This window comes from Pseudophryne corroboree, chromosome 8, assembly GCF_028390025.1.
Source record: "Pseudophryne corroboree isolate aPseCor3 chromosome 8, aPseCor3.hap2, whole genome shotgun sequence".
NCBI lineage: Eukaryota > Metazoa > Chordata > Amphibia > Anura > Myobatrachidae > Pseudophryne > Pseudophryne corroboree.
The window spans coordinates 274,985,753-275,011,435 of NC_086451.1; the positions used below are offsets into that span (position 1 = coordinate 274,985,753).

The window sequence follows — 25,683 nt, forward strand, 5'->3', positions numbered from 1 at the left end:
CGCCAAATGGAACGTCTGAAGGCGTGCTCCCACAATCGGAGAACCGAGATGGGCTGGTAGCCCGTCATGCCACTGGCTTGTCGGTAACCTTAGCGTCCTGACGACTTGTGTTGGTTTGTTGGAAACCACGTCCACGACCACGTCTACCAGGCGTGGCTGTTCCTCTGCCACGTCCGCGAAAGGACTGAGGTCTAAAGGATTTGAACGAAGGTCCAGAGTACCTCCTTCTTGGTACCGGTGGAGGCAATGGTAAGAAAAACGACTTTCCTCCCGTAGCCTCAGAAATCCATGTGTCCAATTCAGGACCAAACAACTTGTTGCCATCGTAAGGTAACGCCTCTATACCTCGTTTGACCTCTCCGAGAACGCAGCCAGAGTGCTCGTCGTGCCGTAACTAGCGACGATGAAATACGAGAAGTGAGCTGACAGACGTCAGTAGAAGCTGTACAGAGATACTCCGCAGTCTCACACATTTGATCAGCAAGAAGTATAAGGTGTTCGTCATGTAGGGCAGACTTGAGTTCTGTTATCCATACTATAAGCGCCTTAGTGACCCAGATACCAACCAAGCCAGGTCCCAGCAGCACTCCTGCTGCTAAATACATGGACTTTAGCATAGTTTCTATTTTGCGATCTGAAGGGTCTTTAAGCGTAGTAGCCGCTGGCACTGGTATGGTTAATTTCTTTGTAAGCTTAGACATTGACGAATCAACTATTGGTGGATTCTCCCATGTACATGTCACAGAGTCTGGAAACGGGTAACTAGACTTAAATCTGCGACGTATAGAAAACCGTTTATCTAGAGTCTGTCGTGTTTCTACTAACATCTTATTAAGAGACTCCGAAACAGGAAAACACATTGGAGTTCTCTGTCGTTTAGTAAATACGACCTGATCATTTGTGAGAGGCTCCTCAGTTTCTGTAAACTTGAGAGACTGACGCACTGCTCTGATGAGATTATCAATACCTTAGCTGTTAAAATCCTCACTATCTGACTCCACTTCGCCCTCCTCACCCTCATCTTGTGCCGTGAGGTCTGGCATGGAATCGTCAGAATGCAACATAGCAGAAACTGGTAAATCATAAGACATATGAAATTTATCCCGTCTACCCAAAATGGATTTGGACCTTTTGAAAGGCTGAGACGCCTCCGGTAGTTCTGGCGGTCTCACCCTAGACTCAGATCTTGCCGCTTCCCGCTCTTGTCGAGCGGCGGTCAATTCTGATTGCAACCCAGCCAGTACAGTGGCTAGCATTTCCCATGGAGGGTCCGGGGATGAAACTGGCTTTAACACCGGAGCAGAAATTGTATTTGTAACTGAATCCACAAAACATACTGGACATGTGGTAGATCCATCCGGTAACACACTGCTACAGACTTTGCAGTGATGCTTTTTAATTTTTTCTGGTGCCTTACTCATTATGGCGACAGACAATACAATACAAAAAAAACAGACACTTGGACGACTCAGTAAAATAGTACGAAGGTGTCTATATATTTATCTGGCCAAGTGCAGTACACGTGGCCAGTACTATGAAATGTGATCCCAAATTCCCACTAACACCCCTGCGCCACCGGTGGAGTAGAGATGTAGTACTGGAACGTTCTGGAATCACAGCAGGAAGACACAGGAAGCATGGTTAAAATGGCTGCCATGCTTACACTTATAATCACAGTGCAGGTTACAAGCACATAAACTGACATCTATATGAAAATCCTGTGTAATTAACTCTGCAGCCTAGCATACTGCTATTGCTACAGGTTATCCCCTCTCATGCCGCTGATTGTACCCTCTGCTAGCAGTTCTGTAATGCCCCCCCCCCCCCCCTATATGCTCCGTCGCGGATGCAGTGCGGGGCGGGCAGCGAGCAGCGTGTGGGGCCGCCAGCGGGAGCCGGGCAGCGGGACGCGCTGGGACCGACAGCGGGGAGCGCGTCTTGAAGCGCTCTGAGCAGCGGCCGGAGCAGCGGTGGGGCCGGAGCAGCGGCGGCGGCCGGAGCAGCGGTGGCAGGCGGGCGGTCTGTAGAGGGATCCCAGCGCCATCAGCGGTAAAGAAACAATGTCCCCACACAGCGGGGCGGCAGCGGGAGCGGACCGCCCCGTTCAACATACAGTGACTCCTGCTGCTGTGGTGAGGCTCCGACGGGGCTTCTCTGCAAGCGCCGGCCAGCCTGTGCAGGAGGTCTGTATGGCTGTGAGGGTGCTCATTCAGTGAGGACCGACACACCACAGCTGCTAGTAGCAGCTTGCACTATCCCTGACCCTGCCTTATGGAAGGGGGAAAGGGATATGTATGAAAAAAGAAAAATATTCACTAAAAAAAAAAAAAAAAAATATTCAAAAGAATTGTGGACCAAGCCACAGACCTGTTGCTACTTCGAGCACAAAAAAAACACTGAGGTACTCTGGGATATTGAGGGGTGGAGTGTTCTAAATTTAAATATTCAGTGCCCTGTTTCCTACGGAAGCCGTCCATATCCCAAGAGTACTCCAGTGACCCCTAGTGGATGAAAAAGAAAAAATAAGAATTTACTCACCGGTAATTCTATTTCTCGTAGTCCGTAGTGGATGCTGGGAACTCCGTAAGGACCATGGGGAATAGACGGGCTCCGCAGGAGACTGGGCACTCTAAAGAAAAGATTAGGTACTATCTGGTGTGCACTGGCTCCTCCCTCTATGCCCCTCCTCCAGACCTCAGTTAGGGAAACTGTGCCCGGAAAAGCGGACATTACAAGGAAAGGATATTTGGAATCCAGGGTAAGACTCATACCAGCTACACCAATCACACCGTACAACTTGTGATAACCTTACCCAGTTAACAGTATGAACAACAACTGAGCCTCACTCAACGGATGGCTCATAACAATAACCCTTATTTAAGCAATAACTATATACACGTATTGCAGAAAGTCCGCACTTGGGACGGGCGCCCAGCATCCACTACGGACTACGATAAATAGAATTACCGGTGAGTAAATTCTTATTTTCTCTGACGTCCTAGTGGATGCTGGGAACTCCGTAAGGACCATGGGGATTATACCAAAGCTCCCAAACGGGCGGGAGAGTGCGGATGACTCTGCAGCACCGAATGAGCAAACACAAGGTCCTCCTCAGCCAGGGTATCAAACTTGTAGAACTTTGCAAATGTGTTTGAACCCGACCAAGTAGCCGCTCGGCAAAGCTGTAAAGCCGAGACCCCTCGGGCAGCCGCCCAAGAAGAGCCCACCTTCCTTGTGGAATGGGCTTTTACTGACTTTGGATGCGGCAATCCAGCCGCAGAATGAGCCTGCTGAATCGTGCTACAGATCCAGCGCGCAATAGTTTGCTTTGAAGCAGGAGCACCCAGCTTGTTGGGTGCATGCAGGATAAACAGCGAGTCAGTCTTCCTGACTCCAGCCGTTCTGGAAACATATTTTCAAAGCCCTGACTACGTCCAGTAACTTGGAGTCCTCCAAGTCCCGAGTAGCCGCAGGTACCACAATAGGTTGGTTCAAATGAAACGATGATACCACCTTTGGGAGAAATTGGGGACGAATCCTCAATTCTGCCCTGTCCATATGGAAGATCAGATATGGGCTTTTACATGACAACGCCGCCAATTCCGACACACGCCTAGCCGAAGCTAAGGCCAACAGCATGACCACTTTCCACGTGAGATACTTTAGTTCCACGGTCCTAAGTGGCTCAAACCAGTGGGATTTCAGGAAATCCAACACAACGTTAAGATCCCAGGGTGCCACTGGTGGCACAAAAGGGGGCTGAATATGCAGCACTCCCTTAACAAACGTCTGAACCTCAGGCAGTGAAGCCAGTTCTTTTTGAAAGAAAATGGAGAGGGCCGAAATCTGGACCTTTATGGACCCCAATTTTAGGCCCATAGTCACCCCTGACTGTAGGAAGTGCTGGAAACGACCCAGCTGGAATTCCTGTGTAGGGGCCTTCCTGGCCTCACACCAAGCAACATATTTTCGCCATATACGGTGATAATTCTTTGCTGTCACGTCTTTCCTAGCCTTTATCAGCGTAGGAATAACTTCATCCGGAATGCCTTTTTCCGCTAGGATTCGGCGTTCAACCGCCATGCCGTCAAACGCAGCCGCGGTAAGTCTTGGAACAGACAGGGCCCTTGTTGCAGCAGGTCCTGTCTGAGAGGCAGAGGCCATGGGTCCTCTGTGCGCATTTCTTACAGTTCCGGGTACCAAGTCCTTCTTGGCCAATCCGGAACAATGAGTATTGTTCTTATTCCTCTCTTTCTTACTATTCATACTCAGTACCTTGGGTATGAGAGGAAGAGGAGGAAACACATATACCGACTGGTACACCCACGGTGTCACTAGGGCGTCCACAGCTATCGCCTGAGGGTCCCTTGACCTGGCGCAATATCTTTTTAGCTTTTTGTTGAGGCGGGACGCCATCATGTCCACCTGTGGAAGTTCCCATCGGTTTGCAATCAGTTGGAAGACTTCTTGATGAAGTCCCCACTCTCCCGGGTGGAGGTCGTGTCTGCTGTGTAAGTCTGCTTCCCAGTTGTCCACTCCCGGAATGAACACTGCTGACAGTGCTTGCACGTGATTCTCCGCCCATCGAAGAATCTTTGTGGCTTCCGCCATTGCCATCCTGCTTCTTGTGCCGCCCTGGCGGTTTACATGGGCGACCGCCGTGATGTTGTCTGACTGAATCAGCACTGGCCGGTTTCGAAGCAGGGGCTCTGCTTGACTCAGGGCGTTGTAAATGGCCCTTAATTCCAGTATATTTATGTGTAGAGAAGTCTCCAGACTTGACCACAGCCCTTGGACGTTTCTTCCCCGAGTGACTGCCCCCCATCCTCGGAGGTTTGCATCCGTGGTCACCAGGACCCAGTCCTGTATGCCGAACCTGCGGCCCTCGAGAAGGTGAGCACTCTGCAGCCACCACAGAAGAGACACCCTGGCCCTCGGGGACAGGGTGATCAGCAGATGCATCTGAAGATGCGATCCGGACCACTTGTCCAACAGATCTCACTGAAAGATCCTCGCATGGAACCTGCCGAAGGGAATGGCTTCGTATGAAGCCACCATCTTTCCCAGGACTCGCGTGCAGTGATGCACCGATACCTGTTTTGGTTTCAGGAGGTCCCTGACCAGAGATGCTAATTCCTGGGCCTTCTCCACCGGGAGAAACACCTTCTCCTGTTCTGTGTCCAGAATCATGCCCAGGAAAAGCAGACGCGTCGTAGGAATCAGCTGCGACTTTGGAACATTCAGAATCCAGCCGTGCTGTTGCAACACTTCCTGAGAGAGTGCTACGCTGTTCAACAACTGCTCCCTGGACCTCGCCTTTATGAGGAGATCGTCCAAGTACGGGATAATTATAACTCCCTTCTGCCGAAGGAGTATCATAATTTCGGCCATTACCTTGGTAAATATTCTCGGTGCCGTGGACAGGCCAAACGGCAACGTCTGGAATTGGTAATGACAGTCCTGTACCACAAATCTGAGGTACTCCTGGTGAGGTGGGTAAATGGGGACATGCAAGTAAGCATCTTTGATGTCCAGCGACACCATAAAATCCCCCTCTTCCAGGCTTGCAATAACCGCTCTGAGCGATTCCATTTTGAACTTGAATTTCTTTATATAAGTGTTCAAGGATTTTAAATTCAGAATGGGTCTCACCGAACCGTCTTCAAGCTTCTGTTCTTCTGGCTCTGCAAGGGGGACAGCGGCGCGGCCCCGGGAACGGACGATCGAGGACAGGTGCCTGTGTTCGAACCCTCTGGAGCGAATGGTGTCCAGTAGCCTAAGAAGCACAAGCTAGCTGCAAGCAGGTAGGTTTGCTTCTCTCCCCTTAGTCCCACGTAGCAGTGAGTCTGTTGGCAGCAGAAGCTCACTGAAAATAAAAAACCTAACAAATACTTTCTTTTCTAGCAAGCTCAGGAGAGCCCACTAGGAGCACCCAGCTCTGGCCGGGCACAGATTCTAACTGAGGTCTGGAGGAGGGGCATAGAGGGAGGAGCCAGTGCACACCAGATAGTACCTAATCTTTTCTTTAGAGTGCCCAGTCTCCTGCGGAGCCCGTCTATTCCCCATGGTCCTTACGGAGTTCCCAGCATCCACTAGGACGTCAGAGAAATAGGACTATGGGCTACTTCAAGAACACTTATGTTTACCCTGCACAATAGCAAGAATCAGCTAGCGGTGGATGATGATGCTAGCAGTTGTTCTCATCTCTGATAGAAAGGTACCAAAACAGAGCATTTATATATGTTTCAATCATTAAACAGATTATATTATGTTTTCCTTTGAGAAATTATTTAAAAGTGTACTTTACTATACAACAGGTTTTCAAAATCTTCTAAGTGTTCACAACTTCAGTGATGAGGACCAGTTTGACTCATCCTTAGCATATACATAAAAAATACTGGAAGTCCCATATCTCCCACCTTCTGTACCTCTAAGTATATCTTGCGATCAGCAAACAATTAGGCCTAATAATACAGAAAACAAGTTGCGCAGATGGGAGAGTTTCTAATGCCAAGGGCCCCCCACCCTGTGTCAAAATATATAGGGTAGATATAGGCACACTCTTTTTGTGGTAGGGCTACTTATTTCAAAATGGTAAGCCCTGATGGGCTACCATATTGTTCCAACACACTGTACGAGTTTCATTTAAGATGACAAAGACCGGTTTGCTCTCGCCTCCTCCCACCAATTCCTTTAAAAAAAATTTAAAAAAGCAGTGCAGCACATCTGTGAAGACAAACGCTGAGAAGCTATACCATTACAGGTTACCAGCCAAACAACCAGAGCAGTAGAGAATTTTCTGAGTTGGAGACTACAGTGTTGGAGATCTGCTGAATGCAGCACTAGATTAGAAGATTCTGGCAATAGTTCTACAAGGAACAGCATTCAATATTCTCCTCCTTACTAGCTGTCTAAATACCTATAACAGTCGTCCTAAATACCAAAGTTCATCCATCCTGTTTTCACAAAAACAAAAAGCACCTATTGCATATGTCAGGATGTACTAGAAAAACAACCAAAACCCACAAATGGAATTATCAGATTGAGAAAAATATTATACCATAGGAATGTTCACTCTTTTTGCACAATGTGTTTGCCCAGATTAAAATTAGTATATAAGCAGTTACTTTACAGTGCATCAGAAAAATTTATTTATCTTCAGAATGTTTAGTTAAAAATATACATCTTTTGCCTTTTTAGAAGTATTACTATACAATATACTCACAAAAGTTTGGTCTTTATTTTTACAGATTTCTGATTGAATTGCTGAGACTGTTTAATGAGCCCCAATGATTCCAGCGTTTCAGGGTCCAGGCGCTCCTTTAGAATAGTGTCCGATATCAGATACTGCAAATGACAAAAGAAACAAAAAATTTAATTACACAAAGTTTTGCAATGCATAGAAAGTCCTAGCTCACAAATTTGGTTAACAGCATAAAAAGCCTTTCAATGGACATTAAACAGAGAAAATTAAAAAAAAATTCAACAAAATGCTTTCCTGTGGATGAAGACATTGAAAATGTTTTACTTTGTGGCTATGTGATGGAGGGGTGAGGATATCCATGAGCAGTGAAGAAGCCCTGATAAGAAGTTGCTAGTTGCAAAAAATGTCCTTCTCCCATAAACCTATATTACTACAAACGGTGACAATGCATTTGCTTAAAGCAGGGGTGGGTAACCTGCGGCCCTCCAGCTGTTGTTGAACTACATGCCCTGCAACAGTTTTAGCATGGACAAATAGCAAAACGGTAGCAAGGCATGCTGGTATGTGTAGTTCAACAACTGCTGGAGGGCCAAAGGTTCCCCATCCCTGGCTTAAAGGGTAGGAGGAATGAGTTGAACATGAGACTTAAAACAAGCTGAAAGACACCACCACAATCCCTATAGTACATAGACCCATTACATAAGGCACAACAGAAGCCTTGGGTTAAGTAGGAGCACTGTAGCTTCTGGAACGTGGGTCTAGGAGCATGTCTGGTGAAACATTAGCCACAATATCAACCCAGCTGGTAATTTAAACAGCACATCTACTCCCACCAGGATCCCTAGCCAGCCCTTCGTGCCCTGGGTCCTCTCAACTTTAGGTACAGAGACTCAATTATGAGACTTACAAAAGAAGGCATGTAAGCTCAGCCAAAATATAATAAAATGTAATTCTACACAAAAGTCTTAGAAGAGAACCAGAAACAACTCTTATGGCAGAGAAATATTAGCTTCAGTAGACGGGCATGATATAGGCATACTGCTTTAATACATCAGTAGAGGCCCATACATACTGGGCGATTTTGAGCTGAAAGCAGCTTACTTTGGCCGTTTTGAGCTGCTTTCAGCTCAAAGCCGTCCCCTGTGTGTATGCCCCAGCAATGAACGCTGGCAGCCGCCGTTCATCTACTGGTATTGCCAGGAGATGAACAGCGGGGAGAGCGGCTTTCCATAGCGTCCTGCTATGGAAAGCCGCTCACCCCTGCTGACATCGCTGAGCAGGGGGGAAAAAAGCACTGAGCGCTTTTCAGCCCAGCGATGTCAGCGATCATCACAATGCATACACGCTGGGCAAAAACGCCCAGTGTGTATGGACCTTAAGAGCTAGTACAAACATGTGGCACATTATCAAACTATCTACTGATGGGCCAAGTGAGCATACTCGTAAGCCAGTAGAAGATAGCATCAGTGAGGATGGTGCTATAAGTTGGATTTCAATTTAGCTCCAGGGACTTAACCTGCAGACTGCAGCAATCACACAAATAGCCCATGAGGTCTTGCAAATGTCAGAGAGCAGTAAAAAATAAGATTTTACTCACCGGTAAATCTATTTCTCGTAGTCCGTAGTGGATGCTGGGAACTCCGTAAGGACCATGGGGAATAGACGGGCTCCGCAGGAGACTGGGCACTCTAAAAGAAAGATTAGGTACTATCTGGTGTGCACTGGCTCCTCCCTCTATGCCCCTCCTCCAGACCTCAGTTAGGATACTGTGCCCGGAAGAGCTGACACAATAAGGAAGGATTTTGAATCCCGGGTAAGACTCATACCAGCCACACCAATCACACCGTATAACTCGTGATACTATACCCAGTTAACAGTATGAAATATAACTGAGCCTCTCAACAGATGGCTGAACAATAACCCTTTAGTTAAGCAATAACTATATACAAGTATTGCAGACAATCCGCACTTGGGATGGGCGCCCAGCATCCACTACGGACTACGAGAAATAGATTTACCGGTGAGTAAAATCTTATTTTCTCTGACGTCCTAGTGGATGCTGGGAACTCCGTAAGGACCATGGGGATTATACCAAAGCTCCCAAACGGGCGGGAGAGTGCGGATGACTCTGCAGCACCGAATGAGAGAACTCAAGGTCCTCCTCAGCCAGGGTATCAAATTTGTAGAATTTAGCAAACGTGTTTGCCCCTGACCAAGTAACAGCTCGGCAAAGTTGTAAAGCCGAGACCCCTCGGGCAGCCGCCCAAGATGAGCCCACTTTCATGGTGGAATGGGCTTTTACTGATTTAGGATGCGGCAATCCAGCCGCAGAATGCGCCAGCTGAATTGTGCTACAAATCCAGCGAGCAATAGTCTGCTCAGAAGCAGGAGCACCTAGTTTGTTGGGTGCCTACAGGATAAAAAGCGAGTCAGTTTTCCTGACTCCAGCCGTCCTGGAAATATACATTTTCAAGGCCCTGACTACGTCCAGTAACTTGGAATCTTCCAAGCCCCTAGTAGCCGCAGGCACTACAATAGGTTGGTTCAAGTGAAAAGCTGATACCACCTTAGGGAGAAACTGGGGACGAGTCCTCAATTCTGCCCTATCCATATGGAAAATCAGATAAGGGCTTTTACATGACAAAGCCGCCAATTCTGACACACGCCTGGCCGAAGCCAAGGCCAATAACATGACCACTTTTTTCCACGTGAGATATTTCAGATCCACAGTTTTAAGTGGCTCAAACCAATGTGATTTCAGGAAAATCAACACCACGTTGAGATCCCAAGGTGCCAAAGGAGGCACAAAAGGGGCTGAATATGTAGCACTCCCTTTACAAATGTCTGAACTTCAGGCAGTGAAGCCAGTTCTTTCTGGAAGAAAATAGACAGAGCCGAAATCTGGACCTTAATGGAACCCAATTTTTAGGCCCATAGTCACTCCCGACTGTAGGAAGTGCAGAAAACGACCCAGCTGAAATTCCTCTGTAGGGGCCTTCCTGGCCTCACACCACGCAACATATTTTCGCCAAATACGGTGATAATGGTTTGCGGTTACTTCTTTCCTGGCTTTTATCAGCGTAGGAATGACTTCCTCCGGAATGCCCTTTTCCTTTAGGATCCGGAATTCAACCGCCATGCCGTCAAACGCAGCCGCGGTAAGTCTTGGAACAGACAGGGCCCCTGCTGTAACAGATCCTGTCTGGGCGGTAGAGGCCATGGGTCCTCTGATATCATTTCTTGAAGTTCTGGGTACCAAGCTCTTCTTGGCCAATCCGGAACCACGAGTATCGTTCTTACTCCTCGCCTTCTTATTATTCTCAGTACCTTTGGTATGAGAGGCAGAGGAGGGAACACATAAACCGACTGGTACACCCACGGTGTCACTAGAGCGTCCACAGCTATCGCCTGAGGGTCCCTTGACCTGGCGCAATATCTCTTTAGCTTTTTGTTGAGGCGGGACGCCATCATGTCCACCTGTGGCCTTTCCCAACGGTTTACCAACAGTTGGAAGACTTCTGGATGAAGTCCCCACTCTCCCGGGTGTAGGTCGTGTCTGCTGAGGAAGTCTGCTTCCCAGTTGTCCACTCCCGGAATGAACACTGCTGACAGTGCTAAGACGTGATTTTCCGCCCATCGGAGAATCCTTGTGGCTTCTGCCACGCCATCCTGCTTCTTGTGCCGCCCTGTCGGTTTACATGGGCGACTGCCGTGATGTTGTCTGATTGGATCAGTACCGGCTGGTTTTGCAGCAGAGGTCTTGCCTGACTTAGGGAATTGTAAATGGCCCTCAGTTCCAGAATATTTATGTGTAGGGACGACTCCTGACTTGACCAAAGTCCTTGGAAATTTTTTCCCTGTGTGACTGCCCCCCAGCCTCGAAGGCTGGCATCCGTGATCACCAGGACCCAGTCCTGTATGCCGAATCTGCGGCCCTCTAGAAGATGAGCACTCTGCAGCCACCAGAGCAGAGACACCCTGGTCCTTGGAGACAGGGTTATCAGCCGATGCATCTGAAGATGCGATCCCGTCCAAGAGGTCCCACTGAAAAGTTCTTGCATGGAACCTGCCGAATGGAACTGCTTCGTAGGAAGCTACCATTTTTTCCAGGACTCGCGTGCAGTGATGCACCGACACCTGTTTTGGTTTCAGGAGGCCTCTGACTAGAGATGACAGCTCCTTGGCTTTCTCCTGCGGGAGAAACACTTTTTTCTGTTCTGTGTCCAGAACCATCCCCAGGAACAGTAGATGCGTCGTAGGAACCAGCTGCGACTTTGGAATATTCAGAATCCAGCCGTGCTGTTGTAGCACTTCCCGAGATAGTGCTACTCTGACAAACAACTGCTCCCTGGACCTCGCCTTTATAAGGAGATTGTCCAAGTACTGGATAATTCTTTCGGCCATTACCTTGGTAAATACCCTCGGTGCCGGGGACAGACCAACGGCAACGTCTGGAATTGGTAATGACAATTCTGTACCACAATTTTGAGGTACTCCTGGTGAGGAGGGTAAATAGGGACATGCAGGTAAGCATCCTTGATGTCCAGTGGTACCCTGAAATTCTCCAGGCTTGCAATAATCGCCCTGAGCGATTCCATTTTGAACTTGAACCTTCGTATATAAGTGTTCAAGGATTTCAATTTTAGAATGGGTCTCACCGAACCGTCTGGTTTCGGTACCACAACATTTTTGGAATAGTAACCCCGGCCTTGTTGAAGGAGGGGTACCTTGATTTCACCTGCTGGAAGTACAGCTTGTGAATTGCCGCCAGTACTAACTCCCTATATCCGAGGGCAGCAGGCAAGGCTGATGTGAGGTAACGGCGAGGGGGAGTCGCCTCGAACTCCAGCTTGTATCCCTGTGATACTCTTGCAGAACCCAGTGATTCACCTGTGGGCAAGCCCACTGGTCCCTGAAGTTCCCGAGACGCGCCCCCACCGCACCTGTCTGTGGAGCCCCAGCGTCATGCTGTGGACTCAGAGGAAGCGGGGGAGGATTTTTGATCCTGGGAACTGGCTGTCTGTGCAGCTTTTCCCTTCTTCCCTTGTGCAGAAAGGAAGCGCCTTTGGACCCCTTGCTTTTCTGAAGCCGAAAGGACTGTACCCGATAATACAGTGCTTTCTTAGGGTGTGAGGAAACCTGAGGTAGAAATTTTTCTTCCCAGCTGTTGCTGTGGATACAAGGTCCCAGAGACCATCCCCAAACAATTCCTCACCCTTATAAGGCATAATCTCCATGTGCCTTTTAAAGTCAACATCACCTGTCCACTGCCGGGTCTCTAATATCCTCCTGGCAGAATGGACCTTGCATTAATTCTGGACGCCAGCCGGCAAATATCCCTCTGTGCATCCCTCATATATAAGACTACGTCTTTAATATGCTCTATGTTAGCACCATATTCTCCCTGTCTAGGGTATTAATATTATCTGACAGGGTATCAGACCCTGCTGCAGCAGCACTATTCATGCTGAGGCAATTGCAGGTCTCAGTATAATACCTGAGTGTGTATATACAGACTTCAGGATAGCCTCCTGCTTTTTATCAGCAGGCTCCTTCAAAGTGGCCGTATCCTAAGACGGCAGTGCCACCTTTTATGACAAACGTGTGAGCGCCTTATCCACCCTAGGGGATATCTCCCAACGTGACCTATCCTCTGGCGGGAAAGGGTACACCAGCAGTAATTTTTTTGAAATTACCAGTTTCTTATCGGGGGAACCCACGCTTCTTCACACACTTCATTCACTCATCTGATGGGGGAACAAAACACCGGCTGCTTTTTCTCCCCAAACATAAAACCCCTTTTATGTGGTACTTGGGTTAATGTCAGAAATGTGTAACACAATTTTTATTGCCGAGATCATGCAACGGATGTTCCTAGTGGATTGTGTATATGTCTCAACCTCGTCGACACTGGAGTCAGTCAGACTCCGTGTCGACATCTGTGTCTGCCATCTGAGGTAACGGGCATTTCTTTGAGCCCCTGATGGCCTTTGAGACGCCTGGGCAGGCGCGGGCTGAGAAGCCGGCTGTCCCACAGCTGTTACGTCATCCAGCCTTTTATGTAAGGAGTTGACACTGTCTGTTAATACCTTCCACCTATCCATCCACTCTGGTGTCGGCCCCACAGGGGGCGACATCCCATTTATCGGCATCTGCTCCGCCTCCACATAAGCCTCCTCATCCAAAATGTCGACACAGCCGTACCGACACACCGCACACACACAGGGAATGCTCTGACTGAGGACAGGACCCCACAAAGCCCTTTGGGGAGACAGAGAGAGAGTATGCCAGCACACACCAGAGCGCTATATAATGTAGGGATAAACACTATCACTGAGTGAATTTTCCCCAATAGCTGCTTGTATAAACAATATTGCGCCTAAATTTAGTGCCCCCCCTCTCTTTTTAACCCTTTGAGCCTGAAAACTACAGGGGAGAGCCTGGGGAGCTGTCTTCCAGCTACACTGTGAAGAGAAAATGGCGCCAGTGTGCCGAGGGAGATAGCTCCGCCCCTTTTTCGCGGACTTTTCTCCCGCTTTTTTATGGATTCTGGCAGGGGTAATTATCACATATATAGCCTCTGGGGCTATATATTGTGATTATTTTGCCAGCCAAGGTGTTTTTATTGCTGCTCAGGGCGCCCCCCCCCCCAGCGCTCTGCACCCTCAGTGACCGGAGTGTGAAGTGTGTATGAGGAGCAATGGCGCACAGCTGCAGTGCTGTGCGCTACCTTGGTGAAGACTGAAGTCTTCTGCCGCCGATTTTCCGGACCATCTTCATGCTTCTGGCTCTGTAAGGGGGACGGCGGCGCGGCTCCGGGAACGAACACCAAGGACGGGTCCTGCGGTCGATCCCTCTGGAGCTAATGGTGTCCAGTAGCCTAAGAAGCCCAAGCTAGCTGCAAGCAGGTAGGTTCGCTTCTTCTCCCCTTAGTCCCTCGTTGCAGTGAGCCTGTTGCCAGCAGGTCTCACTGTAAAATAAAAAACCTAACATATACTTTCTTTCTAGGAGCTCAGGAGAGCCCCTAGTGTGCATCCAGCTCGGCCGGGCACAGAAATCTAACTGAGGTCTGGAGGAGGGGCATAGAGGGAGGAGCCAGTGCACACCAGATAGTACCTAATCTTTCTTTTAGAGTGCCCAGTCTCCTGCGGAGCCCGTCTATTCCCCATGGTCCTTACGGAGTTCTCAGCATCCACTAGGACGTCAGAGAAATAATAAGAATTTACTTACCGATAATTCTATTTCTCGTAGTCCGTAGTGGATGCTGGGGACTCCGTAAGGACCATGGGGAATAGCGGCTCCGCAGGAGACTGGGCACAAAAGAAAAAGCTTTAGGACTACCTGGTGTGCACTGGCTCCTCCCCCTATGACCCTCCTCCAAGCCTCAGTTAGGATACTGTGCCCGGACGAGCGTACACAATAAGGAAGGATTTTGAATCCCGGGTAAGACTCATACCAGCCACACCAATCATACCGTACAACCTGTGATCTGAACCCAGTTAACAGCATGATAACAGAGGAGCCTCTGAAAAGATGGCTCACAACAATAATAACCCGATTTTTTTTTTGGTAACAATAACTATGTACCAGTATTGCAGACAATCCGCACTTGGGATGGGCGCCCAGCATCCACTACGGACTACGAGAAATAGAATTATCGGTAAGTAAATTCTTATTTTCTCTGACGTCTTAAGTGGATGCTGGGGACTCCGTCAGGACCATGGGGAATAGCGGCTCCGCAGGAGACAGGGCACAAAATTAAAAGTTTGACCACTAGGTGGTGTGTACTGGCTCCTCCCCCTATGACCCTCCTCCAAGCCTCAGTTAGGTTTTTGTGCCCGTCCGAGCAGGGTGCAATCTAGGTGGCTCTCCTAAAGAGCTGCTTAGAAAAAGTTTGTTAGGTTTTTTATTTTCAGTGAGTCCTGCTGGCAACAGGCTCACTGCAACGAGGGACTTAGGGGAGAAGAAGTGAACTCACCTGCATGCAGGATGGATTGGCTTCTTAGGCTACTGGACACTAGCTCCAGAGGGACGATCACAGGTACAGCCTGGATGGGTCACCGGAGCCGCGCCGCCGACCCCCTTGCAGATGCCGAAGAGAGAAGAGGTCCAGAAACCGGCGGCTGAAGACTTCTCAGTCTTCATGAGGTAGCGCACAGCACTGCAGCTGTGCGCCATTGCTCTCGGCACACTTCACACCAACGGTCACTGAGGGTGCAGGGCGCTGGGGGGGGGGCGCCCTGGGCAGCAATGAAAGTACCTATTCTGGCTAAAAATACATCACACATAGCCCCTGGGGCTATATGGATGTATTTAACCCCTGCCAGGTTGTCAGAAAAACGGGAGAAGAAGCCCGCCGAAAAGGGGGCGGGGCCTATTCTCCTCAGCACACAGCGCCATTTTCCTACACAGCTCCGCTGCTAGGAAGGCTCCCAGGCTCTCCCCTGCACTGCACTACAGAAACAGGGTAAAAACAGAGAGGGGGGGCACTTATTTGGCGATATTAATAATATTTAAGCTGCTATAAGGGGAACACACTTATTTAAGGTTGTCCCTATATATTTATAGCGCTTGGGTGTGTGCTGGCAAACTCTCCCTCTGTCTCCCCAAAGGGCTAGTGGGGTCCTGTCTTCTATCAGAGCATTCCCTGTGTGTCTGCTGTGTGTCGGTACGTGTGTGTCGACATGTATGAGGACGATGTTGGCGTGGAGGCGGAGCAATTGCCTGTAATGATGATGTCACCCCCTAGGGAGTAGACACCGGAATGGATGGCTTTGTTTATGGAATTACGTGATCGTGTCAGCACGCTGCAAAAGTCGGTTGACGACATGAGACGGCCGGCAAACCAGTTAGTACCTGTCCAGGCGTCTCAAACACCGTCAGGGGATGTAAAACGCCCTTTACCTCAGTCGGTCGACACAGACACCGACACGGACACCGAATCTAGTGTCGACGGTGAAGAAACAAACGTATTTTCCAGTAGGGCCACACGTTATATGATCACGGCAATGAAGGAGGCTTTGCATATCTCTGATACTGCAAGTACCACAAAAAGGGGTATTATGTGGGGTGTGAAAAAACTACCTGTAGTTTTTCCTGAATCAGAGGAATTGAATGAAGTGTGTGATGAAGCGTGGGTTACCCCCGATAGAAAACTGCTAATTTCAAAGAAGTTATTGGCGTTATACCCTTTCCCGCCAGAGGTTAGGGCGCGCTGGGAAACACCCCCTAGGGTAGATAAGGCGCTCACACGCTTATCAAAACAAGTGGCGTTACCGTCTCCAGAAACGGCCGCCCTCAAGGACCCAGCTGATAGGAGGCTGGAGAATACACTAAAAAGTATATACACACATACTGGTGTTATACTGCGACCAGCAATCGCCTCAGCCTGGATGTGCAGTGCTGGGGTGGCTTGGTCGGAATCACTGACTGAAAATATTGATACCCTGGATAGGGACAATATTTTATTGACTATAGAGCATTTAAAGGATGCATTTCTTTATATGCGTGATGCACAGAGGGATATTTGCACTCTGGCATCAAGAGTAAGTGCGATGTCCATATCTGCCAGAAGAAGTTTATGGACGCGACAGTGGTCAGGTGATGCGGATTCCAAACGGCATATGGAAGTATTGCCGTATAAAGGGGAGGAATTATTTGGGGTCGGTTTATCGGATTTGGTGGCCACGGCAACAGCCGGGAAATCCACCTTTTTACCTCAGGTCACCTCCTAGCAGAAAAAGACGCAGTCTTTTCAGCCGCAGTCCTTTCGTTCCTATAGAACAAGCGGGCAAAAGGACATTCATATCTGCCCCGAGGCAAAGGAAAGGGTAAGAGACTGCAGCAAGCAGCTCCCTCCCAGGAGCAGAAGCCCTCCCCGGCTTCTGCAAAGGCCTCAGCATGACGCTGGGACCTTACAAGCGGACTCAGGGGCGGTGGGGGGTCGCCTTAAGAATTTCAGCGCACAGTGGGCTCACTCGCAGGTGGACCCCTGGATCCTGCAGGTAGTATCTCAGGGTTACAGGTTGGAATTCGAGACGTCTCCCCCTCGCCGGTTCCTAAAGTCTGCTTTGCCAACGTCTCCCTCCGACAGGGCGACGGTATTGGAAGCCATTCACAAGCTGTATACTCAGCAGGTGATAGTCAAGGTACCCCTTTTACAACAGGGAAAGGGGTATTACTTCACGCTATTTGTGGTACCGAAGCCGGACGGCTCGGTAAGACCTATTCTAAATCTGAAATCTCTGAACCTGTACATACAAAAATTCAAGTTCAAGATGGAGTCACTCAGAGCAGTGATAGCGAATCTGGAAGAAGGGGACTTTATGGTGTCCTTGGACATCAAGGATGCTTACCTCCATGTCCCAATTTGCCCTTCACACCAAGGGTACCTCGGGTTCGTGGTACAAAACTGTCATTATCAGTTTCAGACGCTGCGTTTGGATTGTCCACGGCACCCCGGGTCTTTACCAAGGTAATGGCCGAAATGATGATCCTTCTTCGAAGAAAAGGCGTATTAATTATCCCTTACTTGGACGATCTCCTGATAAGGGCAAGGTCCAGAGAACAGCTGGAGGTCGGAGTAGCACTAACTCAAGTAGTGCTCCAACAGCACGGGTGGATTCTGAATTTTCCAAAATCCCAACTGATCCCGACGACACGTTTGCTGTTCCTAGGGATGATTCTGGACACTGTTCAGAAAAAGGTGTTTCTTCCGGAGGAGAAAGCCAGGGAGTTATCCGAACTTGTCAGGAACCTCCTAAAACCAGGAAAAGAGTCCTGGGAAAAATGGTGGCTTCTTACGAAGCGATTCCATTCGGCAGATTCCATGCACAAATTTTTCAGTGGGATCTGCTGGACAAGTGGTCCGGATCGCATCTGCAGATGCATCAGCGGATAAACCTGTTGCCAAGGACAAGGGTGTCTCTGCTATGGTGGTTGCAGAGTGCTCATCTGTTAGAGGGCCGCAGATTCGGCATACAGAACTGGGTCCTAGTGACCACGGATGCCAGCCTGAGAGGCTGGGGAGCGGTCACACAGGGAAGAAACTTCCAGGGCGTGTGGTCAAGCCTGGAGACGTCTCTTCACATAAATATACTGGAACTAAGAGCAATCTACAATGCTCTAAGCCTGGCAAAACCTCTGCTTCAGGGTCAGCCGGTGTTGATCCAGTCGGACAACATCACGGCAGTCGCCCACGTAAACAGACAGGGCGGCACAAGAAGCAGGAGGGCAATGGCAGAAGCTGCAAGGATTCTTCGCTGGGCGGAAAATCATGTGATAGCACTGTCAGCAGTGTTCATCCCGGGAGTGGACAACTGGGAAGCAGATTTCCTCAGCAGACACGATCTTCACCCGGGAGAGTGGGGACTTCATCCAGAAGTCTTCCACATGATTGTGGTCCGTTGGGAAAGACCAATGGTGGACATGATGGCGTCCCGCCTCAACAAAAAACTGGACAGGTATTGCGCCAGGTCAAGAGACCCTCAGGCAATAGCTGTGGACGCTCTGGTAACACCATGGGTGTACCAGTCAGTGTATGTGTTCCCTCCTCTGCCTCTCATACCCAAGGTACTGAGAATTATACGGCAAAGGGGAGTAAGAACGATACTCGTGGCTCCGGATTGGCCAAGAAGGACTTGGTACCCGGAACTTCAGGCGATGCTCACGGAAGATCCGTGGCCTCTACCTCTAAGAAGGGACCTGCTTCAGCAGGGACCTTGTCTATTCCAAGACTTACCGCGGCTGCGTTTGACGGCATGGCGGTTGAACGCCGGATTCTAAAGGAAAAAGGCATTCCAGAGGAAGTCATCCCTACCCTGATTAAAGCCAGGAAGGAAGTGACTGCACAACATTATCACCGCATTTGGAGAAAATATGTTGCGTGGTGTGAGGCCAGGAAGGCCCCCACGGAGGAATTTCAACTGGGTCGATTCCTACATTTCCTGCAAACAGGATTGTCTATGGGCCTCAAATTGGGGTCCATTAAGGTTCAAATTTCGGCCCTGTCGATTTTCTTCCAGAAAGAATTGGCTTCAGTTCCTGAAGTCCAAACTTTTGTCAAAGGAGTACTACATATACAGCCCCCGGTTGTGCCTCCAGTGGCACCGTGGGATCTCAATGTAGTTTTGGATTTTCTCAAATCCCATTGGTTTGAGCCACTCAAATCGGTGGATTTGAAATATCTTACATGGAAAGTAACCATGCTACTGGCCCTGGCTTCGGCCAGGAGAGTGTCAGAATTGGCGGCTTTATCGTACAAAAGCCCATATCTGATTTTCCATTCGGACAGGGCAGAACTGCGGACGCGTCCTCAGTTTCTCCCTAAGGTGGTGTCAGCGTTTCACCTGAACCAGCCTATTGTGGTGCCTGCGGCTACTAGCGATTTGGAGGACTCCAAGTTGCTGGATGTTGTCAGAGCATTAAAAATATATATTTCAAGGACGGCTGGAGTCAGGAAGTCAGACTCGCTGTTTATACTGTATGCACCCAACAAGCTGGGTGCTCCTGCGTCTAAGCAGACGATTGCTCGTTGGATTTGTAGCACAATTCAACTTGCGCATTCTGTGGCAGGCCTGCCACAGCCTAAATCTGTCAATGCCCACTCTACAAGGAAGGTGGGCTCCTCTTGGGCGGCTGCCCGAGGGGTCTCGGCATTACAACTCTGCCGAGCAGCTACGTGGTCAGGGGAGAACACGTTTGTAAAATTCTACAAATTTGATACCTTGGCTAAGGAGGACCTGGAGTTCTCTCATTCGGTGCTGCAGAGTCATCCGCACTCTCCCGCCCGTTTGGGAGCTTTGGTATAATCCCCATGGTCCTGACGGAGTCCCCAGCATCCACTTAGGACGTCAGAGAAAATAAGAATTTACTCACCGGTAATTCTATTTCTCGTAGTCCGTAGTGGATGCTGGGCGCCCATCCCAAGTGCGGATTGTCTGCAATAATTGTACATAGTTATTGTTACAAAAATCGGATTATTATTGTTGGGAGCCATCGTTTCAGAGGCTCTTTTCGGTTATCATACTGTTAACTGGGTTCAGATCACAAGTTGTACGGTGTGATTGGTGTGGCTGGTATGAGTCTTACCCGGGATTCAAAATCCTTCCTTATTGTGTACGCTCGTCCGGGCACAGTATCCTAACTGAGGCTTGGAGGAGGGTCATAGGGGGAGGAGCCAGTACACACCACCTAGTGGTCAAACTTTTAATTTTGTGCCCTGTCTCCTGCGGAGCCGCTATTCCCCATGGTCCTGACGGAGTCCCCAGCATCCACTACGGACTACGAGAAATAGAATTACCGGTGAGTAAATTCTTATTATTTCTCTAACGTCCTAAGTGGATGCTGGGGACTCCGTAAGGACCATGGGGATTATACCAAAGCTCCCAAACGGGCGGGAGAGTGCGGATGACTCTGCAGCACCAAATGAGAGAACTCCAGGTCCTCCTCAGCCAGGGTATCAAATTTGTAGAATTTTACAAACGTATTTGCTCCTGACCAAGTAGCTGCTCGGCAAAGTTGTAAAGCCGAGACCCATCGGGCAGCCGCCCAAGATGAGCCCACCTTGCTTGTGGAATGGGCTTTTACAGATTTTGGCTGTGGCAGGCCTGCCACAGAATGTGCAAGCTGAATTGTACTACAAATCCAACGAGCAATAGTCTGCTTAGAAGCAGGAGCACCCAGCTTGTTGGGTGCATACAGAATAAACGAGTCAGATTTTCTGACTCCAGCCGTCCTGGAAACCTATATTTCCAGGGCTCTGACAACGTCCAGCAACTTGGAGTCCTCCAAGTCCCTAGTAGCCGCAGGCACCACAATAGGTTGATTCAGGTGAAACGCTGAAAACCACCTTAGGGAGAAACTGAGGACAAGTCCTCAATTCCGCCCTGTCCGAATGGAATATCAGATAAGGGCTTTTACAGGATAAAGCCGCCAATTCTGACACGCACCTGGCCCAGGCCAGGGCCAACAGCATGACCACTTTCCATGTGAGATATTTTAACTCCACATATTTAAGTGGTTCAAACCAATGTGACTTTTGGAACCCAAAAACTACATTTAGATCCCAAGGTGCCACTGGAGGCACAAAAGGAGGCTGTATATACAGTACCCCTTTCTCAAACGTCTGAACTTCAGGGACTGAAGCTAGTTCTTTTTGGAAGAAAATTGACAGGGCCGAAATTTGAACCTTAATGGACCCCCATTTCAGGCCCATAGACACTCCTGTTTGCAGGAAATGTAGGAATCGACCTAGTTGAAAATTCCTCCGTCGGGGCCTTACTGGCCTCGCACCACGCAACATATTTTCGCCAAATGCGGTGATAATGTTTTGCGGTTATATCTTTCCTGGCTTTGATCAGGATAGGGATGACTTCATCCGGAATGCCTTTTTCCTTCAGGATCCGGCGTTCAACCGCCCTGCCGTTAAACGCAGCCGCGGTAAGTCTTGGAACAGACAGGGTCCTTGCTGGAGCAGGTCCCTTCTTAGAGGTAGAGGCCACGGATCCTCCGTGAGCATCTCTTGATTCCGGTTACCAAGTCCTTCTTGGCCAATCCAGAGCCACGAATATAGTGCTTACTCCTCTCCATCTTATAATTCTCAGTATATATCTTTAGAACCCCTGACGGCCTATGAGACGTCTGGACAGGCACAAGCTGAGTAGCCGGCTGTCTCATATCAACCACTGTCTTTTATACAGAGCTGACACTGTTACGTAATTCCTTCCAACAGTTCATCCACTCAGGTGTCGACCCCCTAGGGGGTGACATCACTATTACAGGCAATCTGCTCCGTCTCCACATCATTTTTCTCCTCATACATGTCGACACAAACGTACCGACATACAGCACACACACACAGGGAATGCTCTGATAGAGGACAGGACCCCACTAGCCCTTTGGGGAGACAGAGGGAGAGTTTGCCAGCACACACCAGAGCGCTATATATATATATATATATATATATATATATATATATATATATATATATATATATATATATATATATATACACACACACAGGGATAACCTTATATAAGTGTTTTTCCCCTTATAGCTGCTGTATCTTTAATACTGCGCGTAATTAGTGCCCCCCCTCTCTTTTTTAACCCTTTCTGTAGTGTAGTGACTGCAGGGGAGAGCCAGGGAGCTTCCCTCCAACGGAGCTGTGAGGGAAAATGGCGCCAGTGTGCTGAGGAGATAAGGCCGCCGATAAGGGGGCGGAGCCTATCTCCCGTTTTTCTATGTATTCTGGCAGGGGTTAAATTCATCCATATAGCCCAGGAGCTATATGTGATGCATTTTTTGCCATCCAAGGTGTTTTATTGCGTCTCAGGGCGCCCCCCCCCCCAGCGCCCTGCACCCTCAGTGACCGGAGTGTGAAGTGTGCTGAGAGCAATGGCGCACAGCTGCAGTGCTGTGCGCTACCTTGTTGAAGACAGGACGTCTTCTGCCGCCGATTTTCCGGACCTCTTCTGTCTTCTGGCTCTGTAAGGGGGCCGGCGGCGCGGCTCTGGGACCCATCCATGGCTGGGCCTGTGATCGTCCCTCTGGAGCTAATGTCCAGTAGTCTAAGAAGCCCAATCCACTCTGCACACAGGTGAGTTCGCTTCTTCTCCCCTTAGTCCCTCGATGCAGTGAGCCTGTTGCCAGCAGGTCTCACTGAAAATAAAAAACCTAAAACTAAACTTTTCACTAAGCAGCTCAGGAGAGCCACCTAGTGTGCACCCTTCTCGTTCGGGCACAAAAATCTAACTGAGGCTTGGAGGAGGGTCATAGGGGGAGGAGCCATTGCACACCAGGTAGTCCTAAAGCTTTTACTTTTGTGCCCAGTCTCCTGCGGAGCCGCTATTCCCCATGGTCCGTACGGAGTCCCCAGCATCCACTTAGGACGTTAGAGAAAAGAATTTACTCACTAATTCTATTTCTCGTAGTCCGTAGTGGATGCTGGGAACTCCGTAAGGACCATGGGGAATAGACGGGCTCCGCAGGAGACTGGGCACTCTAAAGAAAAGATTAGGTACTATCTGGTGTGCACTGGCTCCTCCCTCTATGCCCCTCCTCCAGACCTCAGTTAGGGAAACTGTGCCCGGAAGAGCTGACATTACAAGGAAAGGAAATTTGAATCCAGGGTAAGACTCATACCAGCCACACCAATCACACCGTACAACTTGTGATAACCTTACCCAGTTAACAGTATGAACAACAACTGAGCCTCACCGAACGGATGGCTCATAACAATAACCCTTAGTTAAGCAATAACTATATACACGTATTGCAGAAAGTCCGCACTTGGGACGGGCGCCCAGCATCCACTACGGACTACGAGAAATAGAATTAACGGTGAGTAAATTCTTATTTTCTCTGACGTCCTAGTGGATGCTGGGAACTCTGTAAGGACCATGGGGATTATACCAAAGCTCCTAAACGGGCGGGAGAGTGCGGATGACTCTGCAGCACCGAATGAGCAAACACAAGGTCCTCCTCAGCCAGGGTATCAAACTTGTAGAACTTTGCAAATGTGTTTGAACCCGACCAAGTAGCCGCTCGGCAAAGCTGTAAAGCAGAGACCCCTCGGGCAGCAGCCCAAGAAGAGCCCACCTTCCTTGTGGAATGGGCTTTAACTGATTTTGGATGCGGCAATCCAGCCGCAGAATGAGCCAGCTGAATCGTGCTACAGATCCAGCGAGCAATAGTTTGCTTTGAAGCAGGAGCACCCAGCTTGTTGGGTGCATGCAGGATAAACAGCGAGTCAGTCTTCCTGACTCCAGCCGTTCTGGAAACATATATTTTCAAAGCCCTGACTACGTCCAGCAACTTTGAGTCCTCCAAGTCCCGAGTAATCGCAGGCACCACAATAGGTTGGTTCAAATGAAACGATGATACCACCTTTGGGAGAAATTGGGGACGAGTCATCAATTCTGCCCTGTCCATATGGAAGATCAGATATGGGCTTTTACATGACAAAGCCGCCAATTCCGACACACGCCTAGCCGATGCTAAGGCCAACAGCATGACCACTTTCCACGTGAGATACTTTAGTTCCACGGTCTTAAGTGGCTCAAACTAGTGGGATTTCAGGAAATCCAACACAACGTTAAGATCCCAGGGTGCCACTGGTGGCACAAAAGGGGGCTGAATATGCAGCACTCCCTTAACAAACGTCTGAACCTCAGGCAGTGAAGCCAGTTCTTTTTGAAAGAAAATGGATAGGGCCGAAATCTGGACCTTTATGGACCCCAATTTTAGGCCCATAGTCACCCCTGACTGTAGGAAGTGCAGGAAACGACCCAGCTGGAATTCCTCTGTAGGGGCCTTCCTGGCCTCACACCAAGCAACATATTTTCGCCATATACGGTGATAATGCTTTGCTGTCACGTCTTTCCTAGCCTTTATCAGCGTAGGAATAACTTAATCCGGAATGCCTTTTTCCGCTAGGATCCGGCGTTCAACCGCCATGCCGTCAAACGCAGCCGCGGTAAGTCTTGGAACAGACAGGGCCCTTGTTGCAGCAGGTCCTGTCTGAGAGGCAGAGGCCATGGGTCCTCTGGGCACATTTCTTGCAGTTCCGGGTACCAAGTCCTTCTTGGCCAATACGGAACAATGAGTATTGTTCTTATTCCTCTCTTTCTTACTATTCTCAGTACCTTGGGTATGAGAGGAAGAGGAGGAAACACATTTACCGACTGGTACACCCACGGTGTCACTAGGGCGTCCACAGCTATCGCCTGAGGGTCCCTTGACCTGGCGCAATATCTTTTTAGCTTTTTGTTGAGGCGGGACGCCATCATGTCCACCTGTGGCAGTTCCCATCGCTTTGCAATCTGTGTGAAGACTTCTTGATGAAGTCCCCACTCTCCCGGGTGGAGGTCGTGTCTGCTGAGGAAGTCTGCTTCCCAGTTGTCCACTCCCGGAATGAACACTGCTGACAGTGCTTGCACGTGATTCTCCGTCCACCGAAGAATCTTTGTGGCTTCCGCCATTGCCATCCTGCTTCTTGTGCCGCCCTGGCGGTTTACATGGGCGACCGCCGTGATGTTGTCTGACTGAATCAGCACTGGCCGTTTTCGAAGCAGGGGCTCTGCTTGACTCAGGGCGTTGTAAATGACCCTTAGTTCCAGTATATTTATGTGTAGAGAAGTCTCCAGACTTGACCACAGCCCTTTAGACAGGACATACTACTGCTACTATTAATATAAATAATGTAGAAAACCCCACAGCCATACAATATGCAAATAAATACATTTAATTGAAAAATGACTTTTAGCTGTAATTGAATTATTATTGTAGCTTTCTTGGTCCTTTTGTTCAAGACTGTAAGGCTTTCCCTTTATTCGGCAAGTGTCTTTGACCAATGTCTACGGGAGGAATTACATTTTTATATCGCACCCAATCTTCCATTTAAAGTGTCGGGAGATCATGTGGAGATATTCAATTGATAATTTTTAGCGTGTCAGGCTTACATGCGTAAAGCGGCTAAA

The 25,683-nt window shown here is 49.0% G+C and overlaps 1 protein-coding gene across 3 annotated transcripts in view; it reads right to left on the bottom strand.

The window, feature by feature from the left end:
- Positions 1 to 25,683, bottom strand: part of THOC2 (THO complex subunit 2) — a 479,267-nt gene that overhangs the window by 387,583 nt on the left and 66,001 nt on the right. For all 3 annotated transcript variants that reach the window (XR_010183065.1, XM_063937241.1, XM_063937242.1), the window contains exon 6: positions 7,226 to 7,347. Coding sequence is in view for 2 of the 3 variants with exons in the window: in XM_063937241.1 (XP_063793311.1) it covers positions 7,226 to 7,347 (122 nt within the window). In the remaining variant the exon portion in view is untranslated. The remainder of the gene's footprint in view (positions 1 to 7,225; positions 7,348 to 25,683) is intronic.